At 49.4% G+C, this 15,115-nt stretch overlaps 1 protein-coding gene across 1 annotated transcript in view; it reads left to right on the forward strand.

Annotated features, from left to right (window-relative positions):
- Positions 1 to 10,900: 10,900 nt before the first annotated feature.
- Positions 10,901 to 15,115, forward strand: part of PLXNA4 (plexin A4) — a 369,863-nt gene continuing 365,648 nt past the window's right edge. Inside the window, exon 1 of the mRNA XM_025929240.2 lies at positions 10,901 to 12,166. Coding sequence (XP_025785025.1) covers positions 10,982 to 12,166 — 1,185 coding nt within the window. The 5' untranslated portion in view covers positions 10,901 to 10,981. The remainder of the gene's footprint in view (positions 12,167 to 15,115) is intronic.

Raw genomic sequence — 15,115 nt, forward strand, 5'->3', positions numbered from 1 at the left:
TATGTGGTTCTGTGGCACGTGCCATCTGTGGAATCTTCCCAACACAAGTGATGGCCTGTATCCCAGGAGGCCTAAATGCCTTACTCGCACTTCGAAATTTAGCCCAAGAAGGAACTTAGTGATCTCTCTTGCCTTATCACCCTATTTCCCGAAACACTATTTTACAGATGGAGAAACTAAGGCATTAAGAAAGAAGGGCAGCCACTGAGCAGGACTGTGACCAGTTGGGATTACCATTCCTGACTTCTGTAGCATCCTTGCCATGGTGACTCAGAGAAAGGAGGCTTTTGTGGGTGACTTTGGGTGACACATTAACCATGACCCACTGTGGGCTAAGAAGATCCTGCTTCTTCCCTTGACCATGAGAGGAGAGGAGGGCATGGAAAGGAGGAGCTCATTGGGGTGAAGCCATGTGATATGGTTTTGCTTGCTGCTGCCACACTGGGAGTCCAGGCAGAGGGGATGTCAGGGCTGAGGGAAATGTGGCTGGAAGAGCTGTAGTGAGCCTTGTCTCCAGATGAAAATCAGTCAGCTAAGCAAGCCTTCAATCTGCTTCCCCCCAGGCCACATGTATGTGAATGGCTGCATGGAGCATTGACTGTCCCCAGCCTGTGACGGACCCCCAGCCCCATCTCTGTGATCTGAGTGTCCACCCAGATCTTGGAACGGCAAAAGTGACAGCACATGCCCTTTTGCTATAGCTTTCGGGTGTCATGAGCACCTTTGCATGATGTCCCTCCATTTCTATACATCCAGAGGGAATAGGCACCCTCAGAATACTGGGAGCCAGCCCCCTGGGTAGGGCATTCCTCATGGGCTGGGCCCAGGGTTGGGGTGGGAGAGAGTGACCACATTGATGCCAAGTCCAGCTGGGGCATCTGACCCTGAATTCCTGGCCAGCCTGTTTCTTTAAATGAGACACTGGAAAGTTTATGATTCTGTCCTCCCAGCCCAGACTGCTATTGAGAATGTTGTGTTTTTAAAGCCTCACAGCCAGACTTGGAGTAAAGAGAGTCATTGCTTAGCGACTCCCCCACCCGGAGCACAGTGCCTGGAATATAAAAGGCTGCTGCGATGTAATAATAAGAGTTCCATCTTGAGCTGCCTGGGCTCGCTGAAGCTCCCACTCAGCTCTGCTGGGAACGGCAGACTTGGCCAGAGAAAGGTGGTTTTGTCCCTGGGGGGCTCCCTCAAGGCCAAGGACAAGGAGGCCTGGGGGAGGGGAAACCATACATGGGGACCTCAGGGGTCCAGAGACGACCTAATCTCTGAATGGGGGCGGCTCACAGACTCACCCTCCTGCAGAGGCTTCTTCCAGGCTGGTTCCAAAGGCTCTGTCCATGGTAATCACATTTCGCCAGCCCCCTTCAATAAACTGGGAAGTAAGGATTAAGAGAGCCCTGAGCAGCTTGAGCTTGGTGCTGAATTTCCTGGGGACCCGGGCTGGTTGCCTGGAGGCACAGGGACTCTAGGTCTGTGCCTGGCTCCCCATTCCTCTCTCTTCCCCGCCCCTGATGGGGCCTCCAGCCCTTCCCCCAACCACCAATGTCACATTTCTCCTTGTTCAAAAGAACAGAAGCAGAGCAGAGGGAAAACAGACTGGAGGGATTGACTCCTGGGCTCCTGACCTGCCCTAGCTATTGTTGCATTCTGGTTTTTGCTGGGTTATGGCCACGCTGAACTTTCAGAGTCCTGCATGCACATATGACTGTCCGATGACAGTGCTGTGACCTTCTCTTGGAACGACAGTTGCTTTGACTTGATTTTTCCCCCTAGCGGTAGTAATGGATTGCACTGCAACATTCACACCCTCAGGCACTTTTCCATTTATGAATGTGGCACTCGTTTCTGAGATGGCGATGGGGAGGGGGGCAATGAACACATGCTGCACACACATCACAGGCTTTGGGGACAGCCATTGCATGACTAGACTACAGATGTCACATGTAAATGATTCTTGAGAAAAATAAAATAACAATTCATGGCTCCCACTTAGAGAAACTAAGAGTTTAATGTGAGAAAAGCAGACACACACAAAAATACTTACTGAGGATGTTCTTCTGAGCACATAGATTATAAACTAGAGTAGGAATCTAATAAAGGCATTTGTCCATTTTGCTAATTTGGATCAATGGATGTCTAGTGTTTCTTGAATTAAATAGAAAGGAGACCTGTGCTGTGTCCCCAGCCCTCTCCCTGCCCTCAGCTGCACACACATAATGCCTCCCTAGTTCCCAAACTTTGGGAGGGCCACTGAGGAACATGAAGATTTTTCTTCCTTGTAGGCATTGGCATGGTCATCTTGTACCCATCTAGGCACAGATACTTGAAATCTGGCTTTAGGAACAAGGAGGGGGCTGCTGGCATTTAAAGGGGTCCCCCCCCGCCCGCCAGGGGCAGCCTTATGTGCTACAAGAATCAGAGCCCCTACAGCACCCAGGCTGGGGTTTGAATCATGGCTCTGATATGCTGGCTCTTTCTGCCTGTGTTAGTCAGGGTTGTGCCTACAGCTGTCACACAGAAATCTACCATTTCAGAGCCTTGTTCCAGTAAAGGTTTCTTTCCTGCCTTGGTGGATGGGTCCTTCCACCTCTAGGCTCCATAATCCTGTAGAGCCTCAGAATCCTCTTTTTCCAACTGGTGAAAGGCTCTGTAGGGAATATATATCTATTTCTTAACTGCTTTGGTGCAGAGGTGGAACCGTGACAATTCTTCACTATTCACAGGGTCACACCTGGATACTGTGTGAAAATGTAGAGGCTGGGAGAGGTGGCTGGTGGCCCCCTCTTACCAACAACTTCACACAGTCAGCCGCATGGGTGGAGAAGCACACATTTTTGGTGGATCATTAGCTTTCTGTCCTCCAGCCTTGTCTCGACAAGAGATGAATTACATAAAGTGGGGCACTGTAGAGGAGGCTAAGGGAAATGAGTTTCCTGGTTCCTAGCAGGGGCTGGTCAATGGAGCTCTGCAGAACTTACTAGTGACTGGAGATGACCTCAAAGGGGGACAGATAGAGGGTCCTGTAGGAGACCCTCAGCCACCTGAGGACAGGGGTACTGTCTTCTGCTTTGGAGTGTCTGTACCCCTTGTAGCCAGCTCAGAACGCCTTGCATGGTACATGCTCAATCAACATTCGTTGGCTGAATGAAAGAATGGGTGCTGATTCTAGCAACTATGTCTCCTGCCTCGTCTAAGTTTTCCTCGATGCAAGTTTGTCTTAAGGTCCAGCTCCTTCTCCTCAACAGGGTCTGTGCTAATTTTCTCAGCTGAATAAGTGGTGGTTCTCAAAGTCTAGTTCGTGGACACAGGGCAACTTGTTATGATATTCCAGCTGGTGGACTGAGAGTTCTCATTGTAAATCATGTACAAAAGATGTAGTTTTCCTGATGCATTTGAAGTCATGCTTTAAGCAGATAAAACTGAGTATTATAAGTGGTTCTAAGCCCTAGATTAGAGCAAGGGAAACCCAACATTTTGCGTTTGGTCACTGTTTGAGCTAAGTGGCCCAGCACCAAGATTCATTTTGAACTTCAGCTGTAGGTGATCCCAGCTGCCACTTCATACATACTGCTGTGGAGTAGTCATTCATTCATTCATTCATTCACTCAGCATTCATTTATTTATCCATTCATTCATGTGTTCTCAAACATGGATTACATACCTACCATGTATTAGGCTCTAGTCTTGGACCTGGAGAGGATAGTGGTGAAAAATACATAATTTCTGACTTCTAGGAGCTCATATTTTTGGAGAGGGGACAGCATATATGGGCAAATACAACATAATTTGTAAAGTGTGAGCCTCTGGTGGGAACTGATTCCTGTTTTAACATATCACAGGGGCATCCTATGCATTGCCAGGGTCAGAGCTGGCTTCTTTGAAGATGGGATCCTAGGTGAGGGGGGTTGAAGGGTGGGGATATAAACCACCTATGGAGAAGACACAGAGGCATGGCCAGGTGGAGAACACCCCAAGAGACCTGCCAGCACAGCCCTCTAAGCAAACACCCAGCAGAGAGAGGAGCATTGTGATTGAATACGAAAGTCAGCACACACATACATGCACACAAACCTTCCCACACCCAAATCTTACCTGAGATAAAGCCCCACTATTTGCAAAATTCTAGATTATCTCTGTGGCCAGTGGGACATGGAGATATCTTTGGCATGCTTTCCTTTTCCTGTGAAAGAATAGTCTATTAGAGAGGATGTGGTAAGAGACACTGTCATCTTTTGGCTAGAAGGCTGGATTTTTCTGTATATGGGTTAGGATTCTTTCATTAACAAATTCCAGAACCCACACTGGCTTGTGCAAAAGGGAAATTTTGGCTCGTGCAACTGGAAAGTGTAAGCATAGAGCTGGCTTCAGCATGCTTGATCTAGACATCTGTGTGATGTCACCAGGCCCCGAGATCCAGTAGTTTCCAGTGGCTCAGCTCTGCTCTTCTCCGTGCTTTGGCTTCATTCTCTTCAGGCTCCCCTTCCCATCTTTCACCCCCATGGTTATAAGATGGTGCCTGGAGTTCTCAGGCTCACACCTCTCCAAGGTCACATCCATGGAGACCTAGAACTTTTCCCTCAGGCCGTGATCTCTCAGAGATTCTGATCAGACCAGGTAGCCATGCCTGAACCAATCACTGAGACTCCCTGCCCTGCCCTGCCCTGCCCCCTGCCAGCAGCTCTGTGCTGATTGGCTTGGGCCCAAGTCATGTGTTCCCCCTTGAACCAGGGGTGGTGACCACTCCCCCAGAAACTTTTGGGCTGAAAGAGGGTGAAGAGGTGGGTCCCTAGGGGGTAAGTGAATAGGAGCAAAATAACAGATATCCACTATCTCTAACGGTGTCTTTCAAAACTCTTTTTGATCATGACTGCATTAGTCAGGTTCTTCAAAGAAACAGAATCTGTGTGTGTGTGTGTGTGTGTGTGTGTGTGTGTGTGTGTGTGTGTGTGTGTGTGTAGAGAGAGAGAGAGATTTTAAGGAATCCTACAATTATAGAGTCTCCAAGTCTAAAATCTACAGGGGTAGGCCTGCAAACTGGAGACACAGAGGAGAGCCACATAAGCCCACAGACTAGAGACTCAGCAGAAAGCCAAACGCTATCTGCTGGCAGAATTCCCTCTTGCTCAGAGAGGCCAGTCTTCAACTAAATAGATGCGCACTTTATAGGGGGGAGTGTGTATCACCCCAAGTCCCCTGATTTAAATACTAATTTCATCAACAGGGACGCCTGGGTGGCTCAGTCGGTTAGGCGTCTGGCTTCAGCTCAGGTCATGATCTCACAGTTCGTGAGTTTCAAGCCTGGAGTTGGGCTCTGTGATGACAGCTGGAGCCTGGAGTCTGCTTTGGATTCTGTGTCTCCCTCTCTCTGCCCCTCCCCCGTTTGCTCTCTGTCTGTCTCTCAAAAATAAATAAACATTAAAAATTTTTTAAATATTGGGGCGCCTGGGTGGCGCAGTCGGTTAAGCGGCCGACTTCAACCAGGTCACGATCTCACGGTCTGTGAGTTCGAGCCCCGCGTCGGGCTCTGGGCTGATGGCTCAGAGCCTGGAGCCTGTTTCCGATTCTGTGTCTCCCTCTCTCTCTGCCCCTCCCCCGTTCATGCTCTGTCTCTCTCTGTCCCAAAAATAAATAAACGTTGAAAAAAAAATTAAAAAAAAATTTTTTTAAATATTAATTTCATCTGAAAACATCCTCACAGAGACATCCAGAATAATGTTTTCCTGTGTACCTGGGTACCGTAGCCCAGCCAAGTTGACCTATAAAATTAACCATCTCAGTGACTAACAGGAAGAAATACATTCACATCACATTCAATGCATACATATATATGGCTGAAACAAGAGTCTCACTAAATAGTGGTTACCCTTCCTAAAAGTGGCATAGTCTTATTTTTCTCTTCTACTTTATTTCGTAAAAAACCTCGTGTGACTCACTCAATTGGTTTCTGGGTTCACGGTATGTTGTAGAGATGGTCTTTTGAAACATCATCCCAGAATATGTCTTCAGAATGTTCTGTTATCCCATTGCAAAGGTCCTGTGGACAACTGAAGAGCTTTCCAAACCCCAGCATGACTTTGTGTTGCCTCAGCCCAGACCTGACTTGTATCTGCTCATGCCTCAGTTTCCTTATTTATGAAGGAGGCAGACTTACAAATACTTCTTCTACCTAACAGTGAACAATAAATCCAGAACAAGGTAATGTATATGAAAACATTTTGTAAACTCTAAAGTAATTTCGTGAAGTAATTGCTATTTTAAACTAGTCTGTAATAACTTTCCTTTCTTCTACTCAGGAATCTGAGAGGAGGGTGCTATTTCATGAAAATTAGTTTGAGCTCTTCAACACTTGCCACATAAAACAAAGACAGCCCCAATTTCTTTAATCAAAATGATGATCAGCTTCTAAAAATGAGTCCCATCTCCCCTGAGATCATTCAGAATTAAAATCTGATTTCAAAGAAGGGAAATGTGCAGTGTGTTTGGGTTTGATCCAGAGCCTTTTTGTTCCCCAGCTTTCCACTCATTACCCATTCTGCTGGTTCAGTGAGGTCTTTGGGGTGATCTTGGGGTGACCCAGTCACATCACTTGCCTTTAAGAATCAGAGTTGGGATGAATGCTCCCTCCAGTACTTTGAAAAGCAGCTAATTGATGACCGAGAGAGAAATGATGTGGGTAGGACGTGCCACTGGGGGCAGGGGTTCCTAGGTTGGGTCACCACTTATCAGGACAGATGTCCTGGAATGGAGCCACCCTGGAGACAGAGCAGCCTCAGGCAGTCCTAGGGAGCAGGGGACTGGCAGCTCTGCCCACTTGTGGGTCTGGAGCTTGGGGGGTGCCCTGTGTTTGGGTCACCCCTGCAGTGGTGGTGCCCAGCAGGGTCTCCAGTGAGGCAAGCCAGAGCCCGCACCCTTGCTTCTTCCTTCTCTCTTCCACTTCCCTGTTACTTGTTTTCTAATCAGTCCTTTCGTGGTGTGTAAAAAGGGAGGCTGGTTATTCCCATCATATGTTACTGTTTTCTGTGGGTTCCCCTCTCTCCAGGCACAGTAATTTCACTATCCCTAGATGAGGGTGATAAGTGTTTGAGATGCATAACTGTGTCCCATTTCCGTGTCTAATAGAAGATGGAGAGAGAGCCCTGGCACCTTTCTGCTCAGTAAATTCATAATTACAGGCTTCCTTGCCTCGCTTCTCGCAAACTAGAGAACTGTTGATTGGCGTGTGGGCCCATGAGTGTGTACAGTAAGGCAGGGGGTGTGGCAGGCACATTTCCCCGGTTCCTGGCAGGTTCCAATATGGGAACTGCTGAAAGTTCCCTCCAGAGAGTTGGTGGCTGAGTCCTGACTGGCACCTGCCTGTCTGGAGTGAGGATTACCAGCCTTGCTGGAATTTCATTGTTGCCAGTAATGTTCTGAGAGCTGTGTTAGCCGGGCCTATGGCACCCAAGACAAAGGCCAGGGAGCAGGTGCTGAGGTGGGTTCGGACAAAGCTGGAAGACAGGCTGCAGGTGGTAGAAAGAGCACTGGGCTGGGAGTCTGGAGACCTGAGCTCGATGCCATCCCCACCTTCAACTCACTACGTGACCTTCTACAAATCACCTCACCTCTCTGGATCGCAGCTTCCTTGTCTTTAAAATCGGGGATCGGAAATCATTAAACTGGATTATCTCTTTCAGATGAAAAGCTTCTAGATTCTTCTCTGATGTTTGGATTTGCACAGGCAGTTCAAGATGAACCATCCTGAGTCCTCATCACTCTAACTGAGATGGTGCCATCACGTACTATCTCGTTATCATAATCCTAACCCTTTTCATCTCATTTCGTCTTGTCGACAAGAAGAACAACTATCATTTAATAAGTAAAATACCGTGTGCCAGGCCAAAGGCCCTGTGCCAGGCACTTTCTGTCATTGTCACTTTTTAGAGGTGAATAGTGGTGCCTGCCTGATGGATGTTATCTGCCAGGTTATGCCCTGTGGGTCCCAGGAGCTAGGCTTCCTCCTACAGAGCAGGCGGGGAGGTGTTCCTGGGTGATGTCCTGGGGCTTTTCTGTCTAAGGACTTACATGGATTAGAAAGGGCTTCCAAGTGCTCTATATTCTGGACTCTGGAATTGTGTGTCTCTAGGAACAGTATGGGTTTTGTAGGGGTGCAAACCTGGGTTTCAGCCCCAACTCTGCCATTTATTAGCCCCATGCCCTTGCAGACCCTAAGTTTCCTCATCTGAAAAGCAGATGGAACAACCCCAAGCAGAGCAGACAGCTGTACTGATTGGGTGAGGTAGTCAGTGTGCAAGCATGTGCATGGGGCCCGGGTGCGGCATATGACCCATACATACTGACATTCCTCCTGGCTTCCAGCCCCTCTCTCTGCCGGTCAGAAAGTAAGTCTTGAGTTTCCGCTGGATGTCGGGCATGAGCCCGGCACTCTGGACTCACCAGTGAACTCGGTGGGCCTCCTTGCCCCCACGGAGCCCACAGCCCTCAACCCCAAAGTCAAGTCCTTCTGCAGAGGCTAAATTGAAGCATGGGCCCCTTCTCTGGGAGCATGTGCTCTCTTCCTTTAAGTTTCTCTCCTCAATACCATGAAGTTTTGTCTCCCCCTCGCAGGGATGTCCTGACAAGGCTTGGGGCTCCTCTTTTAGCCCTGTCTCCTACCTGACCCTGTTCTCCAGGCAAACATTCCCTGGTGAATATGCCATTTGATATGTTCAGACTTCTGCTACCCTGACCCCTCCCCTTCTCTTCTGGCCCCACGTGTCCTCCCTTAGTTCATGGCCAGGCCCAGATGCCATCCCACAGCCTTGTCCTTGCTCTCTTACCCTAAGGTAGAAGTCAGCGTTCCTCATGGGAGCTGCCGTCACATAACCTTTCACTATCTGAATAAGTTAGATTCTGGTGGCATCTACTGGGACCTGACCCCAGCCTCAGCTGTCCTTGGGTCCTGCAGCATTTTGCAAATTCTGTGTGTGCCCTGAGCAGACATTTCCCACATGGGGGTGTGAATGAAGGTACTGGACTCACAGGACTGTTCTGGGCTGTGGGTGTGCAAACCATTCTCCTCTCTGATGTTCACTCGAGAAGACGTGTGGCTTTGGTTGGGATCTTAGCTGACGACGTCATGTCTTTGCTTTCTTCTTTCTTCTCTTGGTCTTTGTGTAACCTCGCACTCTCCCTGTGGGGTGTTCTCTTGCTTCCTCGTCTACCTCTTCCCACTGCTCCATTATTGAGGCTTTGGGTGAGAGAAATTCCACAAAGCTGAGATGCCCCCAAGTAAGATGCAGGCCATTCCTGCCCTGCTTTCTCTCAAACTGGAAGAAATATGAAGCCGTCCTCTTGAATAGAAATGAATAAGACCATTAGGACCAAGAGCTATTTTGTTCCATGGGGAGTTATTTATTTATTTATTGGGCCACTTCTTAAACCATTTGTTCTCTCCTTTTAATGAAAACCTCTCAGAGGAGGCCCCAGTATGGGAGGCAGCCAAGATCTGCCTCATTAAAATGACATCAGGGCTCAGAGCCGGGCAGTGTACCCGGAGGACCTGGTTGCTGTCATGGTGCAAAGGGATCCAGGATGTGGTTTTAAAGTTTTGACCTCATGCGCTATCTGGCAGTGGGGAGGTGCGAAGGAGAAGTGTCCGCTGCATAGGTGTAGACCTAGAAGACTGGGGCTGTGACCAATGGACCCCAATAAAGGGTTGTTTGGACTATTCTGCTGCATATAAACAGTAGCTGGTGCACTTCCCCATCTGTTCCAGGCTGGGGTAAACTGAGATGGGTTAGCAGTTAAGAATGAGAATCCACTGGGGGTGCCTGGGTGGCTCAGTCGGTTAAGCGTCTGACTTCAGCTCAGCTCACGATCTCACGATTTTGTGAGTTTGAGCTCCGTGTCAGGCTCTGTGCTGACAGTGCAGAGTCTGCTTGGGATTCTCTCTCTCTCTCCCTCTCTCTCTGCCCCTCCCCCGCTCATCTGTCTCTGTCTCTCTCAAAATAAATAAACTTAAAAAAAAATTAAAAATGAGAACCCACTGTAGACTTGCACACCCAGGTTTGAATGCACTTCTGGTTATAGCTATGCAAGTTGTATAACTTCCCTAAGCTGCAACACGGGGATAAAAGTACTACTTACTTCAAGGGGACTATGAATCAGGGTCCCAGCAGGAGATAGTGCATGCAAATTCAGTTGTTTGTGCAAAGGTCAATATGGGAGCTCTTCACAAAGGTATGGCTCCCTAAGAGCAGAGCAGTATTTGGGGGTAGGAAGAGTGAGGCCCGTTACCTCCTCTAGGACTAAGTGGGGTCAGGCAGGAGGTGGTTCACAGCACCTGGAGACAGAGAGGCAGTACGGAGAGGCACACCTGGAACCACTGAGACCTGTGGGTGAGCGTGGAGGCCCAGCCCCATCCCCTGTCCCCTCCCCCTCCTGCCAGCCTTCTGCTGATGCTCCCATCTGGCTGTACCTAACCAGGCCTGAAGGCAGGCAGCCCACAGATATAGCATCCATACAGGCTAGCCTCTGAGGCACAGAGAAGGGTGGGAAATGGATCTGAGAAGATACCCAACTCTGAAGGGGTTGTAAGATGAAATGAGATAGTCTCTGGAAGGTGCTGGACAGTGACTGCTATGAAGCCAGGCACTAGATAGCCAATGGCCGTGCTTCATCGTCATCATCAGTGCTATTATCGTTATTATTAGCATTGTTGTTATTGTTGAAGTTGCCCTCCCGGCCCTGCTGTCACCCAGACCTGGGTGACCCACACAGGCATGGGGGCCGAGTCCCAGAGCCTCCAGCTTTTCCAGTGCAGTTCTTGGTCTCAGCATGTGCAGAGGGCTTTGAGGGGCCAGCCACACAAGCCCTGTACCATTATTACCCAGTATCACATCCTTCCTTTCCCCCACAGGGAGCCTCCACTCCTGAGTCCTGGCCCTCCGAGGAGGCCCCTGTGCCAAGTGCTACCGTGCCGCGAGGACCCGTTTCTGAAATGAAAGCCATGCCGTGGAATTGGACTTGCCTGCTCTCCCATCTCCTGATGGTGGGGATGGGCTCCTCCACTCTGCTCCCCCGGCAGCCACCCCCAGTGTCCCAGAAGCGGTCTTTTGTTACGTTCCGCGGGGAGCCAGCTGAGGGTTTCAATCACTTGGTGGTGGACGAGAGGACAGGGCACATTTATTTGGGGGCCGTCAACCGGATCTACAAGCTCTCCAGTGACCTGAAGGTCTTGGTGACCCACCAGACAGGGCCGGATGAGGACAACCCCAAGTGTTACCCACCCCGCATTGTCCAGACATGCAATGAGCCCCTGACCACCACCAACAATGTCAACAAGATGCTCCTGATAGACTACAAGGAGAATAGGCTGATTGCCTGTGGGAGCCTGTATCAAGGCATCTGCAAGCTTCTCAGGCTGGAGGACCTCTTCAAGCTGGGGGAGCCTTTTCACAAAAAGGAACACTACCTGTCTGGAGTCAACGAGAGCGGCTCTGTCTTTGGAGTGATCGTCTCCTACAGCAACCTAGATGACAAGCTCTTCATCGCCACAGCAGTGGATGGGAAGCCAGAGTACTTCCCTACCATCTCCAGCCGGAAGCTGACCAAGAACTCAGAGGCAGACGGCATGTTCGCTTACGTCTTCCACGATGAGTTTGTGGCCTCGATGATTAAGATCCCTTCAGACACCTTCACTGTCATCCCTGACTTTGACATCTACTATGTCTATGGCTTCAGCAGTGGCAATTTTGTCTACTTTTTGACACTTCAGCCTGAGATGGTGTCTCCACCAGGCTCCACCACAAAGGAGCAGGTCTATACATCCAAGCTTGTGAGGCTTTGCAAAGAGGACACCGCCTTCAACTCCTACGTGGAGGTGCCCATTGGCTGTGAGCGCGGCGGGGTGGAGTACCGCTTGCTGCAGGCCGCCTACCTATCCAAAGCCGGGGCCGTGCTCGCCCGGACCCTCGGAGTCCGTCCGGAGGACGACCTCCTGTTCACTGTCTTCTCCAAGGGCCAGAAACGGAAAATGAAATCCCTGGATGAGTCAGCCCTGTGCATCTTCATCTTGAAGCAGATCAACGATCGCATTAAGGAGCGACTGCAGTCCTGCTACCGGGGCGAGGGCACGCTGGACCTGGCCTGGCTTAAGGTGAAGGACATTCCCTGCAGCAGTGCGGTGAGTCAGGGGAGAGCCTGTGGGCTGGGATGGCGTGGCGTGGCAGGGGGACACTAGCCTGTGGTTTCCATGGGATGTGAATCACCCATCCCATTTTGCCAATGGGACAAACACATCTCTGGGTCTCACTGGACTCAGATCAGCACCAGCTCAAACGTGCTATGGCTATGGCGCTGAGCTTATGAGAGCTGGAACTAGAGCTGCAAGGTAGATTTCCTATTTGATGCTTTTCTCTATTCTGTATTAGCTCATGGCTCTAGGAGGGCATGCTCGAAATAGGTGGGGATTGTGTCATACAGATGTCACATACACCGGGCATTGTTAAGACAAGATTATTGTGTCCTGTGGTATAAGACACATATCCATCTTTCTTACTGACCATGCCAAAAATCACTTTACTGGGAACTTAGAATAAAACCATTACTGGGAGTAATGGAGCCAGTCATTCTATACTTGGGATAGATCTAGGGCTTCAGGAGCATCACGTTTTTGTCCCTTGAGGTTCCTTAGGAAATGGCTAAATGAGAGCAGTGGTATGGTGGGAGTCCAGGGAACACAGAGGTGAAAACAGAGCTTGCTGAGAAAACTGCATTTATGGGGCACCTGGATGGCTCAGTCGATTAAGTCTCTGACTCTTGGTTTTGGCTCAGGCCATGATCTCATGGTTTGTGAGATCGAGCCCCATGTCAGGCTCCATGCTGACAGTGCAGAGCCTGTTTGGGATTCTCTCTCTCTCTCTGCCCTTCCCCTGCTCACTCTCTCTCTCAAAATAAATAAACTTAAAAAAAAAACTGCATGTATTAAGCATCTTCTGTGTGCACTGTTCCGTGGAAGAGATATGGCAAGCAGCCTCAGAACCCTACTGAGTGACAGAAGTGCTGAAGGAAACCAGAGAAAGTGGAGTATGAAGGACTAGTTTAGAAGACCTTTCCAGGGACACATGCAACAGGTGACCCATCCTCCTGCCTCTCCCAACCTAACTCACTCGTGATCCAGCTTGCTATGGCTTGACATCTGTTCATCTTTAAAATGGTCCAGTTTTTTCTCATTCTTCCAGTGACTTAGAAGTCTGATTTATGACCATCTTCTATGCCCTGTGTCCCTCTCCTTCTCCCTCCTTTTTTTTTTCATTCACTTAAAAACCTAGTTTGAGAAAAGTCTATCCTAGAGAGAAGAAAGGAGAATTCACACACAAGTGGAACATGTGTTTGCACGGATGTGATTCTTGACTGCTAGCCCAACTTTGGTGGGATTCCACATTAGTGAAATGTATTTTGATTGATTTAAAAAGTCTAAGTTTCCCTTCATGAAATATGGCTACTTGCCAAACCCATCTCAGAGGGTGCTGGCACCCAGGCAGCTTGTGAGGGGAGGGGCTGTTCTTGCGGGCTCTGGGACTTTGAGGTAGGGGTTGGGGAGATGGAGAAGAAGGAAGGGACTTGGCAAGGTTTGCCTTTGGTGCCCTAACATTTAGGCTCATGCTGTTTTCCACTGGTGAGTTTTCTAGGTAGTTGGGCTGAAACTAAAAGATGCCATTTATTTTAGATATCCTGAGAAGCCTAGTGTCACAAAGGAAATGAGAGAGGCCAGAGAAGGAAGCAACAAGTTGACAATCTTAGGCCAGGCCAGAGAGTGGAGGGGACTCCACTGTACCTGCTGAGCCTTAGTGGGTGGCATATCTTTGGGAGCCTTTGGTTTAAGGCAATGGCGGATTCACTCAATAGAGTCAATGAAACAAGACAGGTTTATGACCTGGGGGTCATGGACTTCTCCCAAATGCAGGCTATAAAGGCCAGGTGCTGTACTGTATGTACGTATATTACAGCCTCAAGCACAGCTCCCTGGGGAGACGCAGTAGGGAGCCAGCATGGAGAAGGAAGGCCCTTAGAGACCCTCTGATCTGTACCTTCATTCCGAGGCCCAACAAGGTGAATGAATTGCCCAAAGTCACATAGTTTGGGAAGGAATGGCAGACACAGCACTCGAGGAAAATTTCCTTTGCCTCCTGAGGAAAATCACACTTGCACACATGCATGCACACACATGCACACCTACACATGCATGTGTGCACACGTACAATAAATACCCCCACGAGCATGCACACAAGTATGCACACCCTGTGTTTGAAAGTGCAAGTCTATGCGGTGTGCTTACCAAACAGCTAGTTCTTTTGAGATCAGATGGGTTGGCTATTTTTTCCATAGATGCTTTTCTGTAGAAAACTGGCTCAGATTCTGTCTTTTTGGGTGATGCTTTTGGGAGTAGACTCAGCTGCAGGGATCAGCCTGGCTGCCCATGGGCAGGTGTTTGCCCCGCCCTTGCTCCCTGCCACAATACAAAAAGCAAAGTTCATCATGGAAGTCTGCAGAGCTGCGGGTCCTGAGACCGCATGGTGGCCTTGGAGAGAACAGAGGGACGACAGCTTTGCAAGACAAGCTAATGCCAGGGCTGGGAGTCATGGAGCCAGATAACAAGCTTTTGATTTTTCTTTGGGCTTTAATTAGCCCTTTCAAGTTCGAGGCAAGTTCAGGGCTGAGAGCAGAAAGGAGGAGGCCAGAAACTCCACACCAGGCTGGGCTGTCTCCCCAGCCAGTATAAAAGGCCACACCAGCTTGTAATGTCAAGTATCAGTTTCCTTTGATTCGGCCGACGCTCGGATTACTTTGCTCCAGTCCTCAGGTGCTCGGCTACAATTCATTTGGCCCCAGCTCAGACCACACATGCGCCCCATGCCATCAGCCAGGCCAGGCTCCTGGGCCTCCCCAGGGAGGAGTCCTCGTGGGCACACCACTTGCAAACCCAGCTTGTCCTCCACCCATTCATGTGGCTGTTGGGTTCCTTTCCTCTCTCCCTTTCCTGCCTTGAGGCAATGATGGACTAGATGAATCTAGAGTTCTCTTTTGCCTGTGAGTCCAAGATTCCCTTGAGGCCTGCGAGGTGGGATGGAAT

This window comes from Puma concolor, chromosome A2 (genome assembly GCF_028749965.1).
Source record: "Puma concolor isolate L17-30 chromosome A2, mPumCon1.1.hap2, whole genome shotgun sequence".
Lineage (NCBI taxonomy): Eukaryota > Metazoa > Chordata > Mammalia > Carnivora > Felidae > Puma > Puma concolor.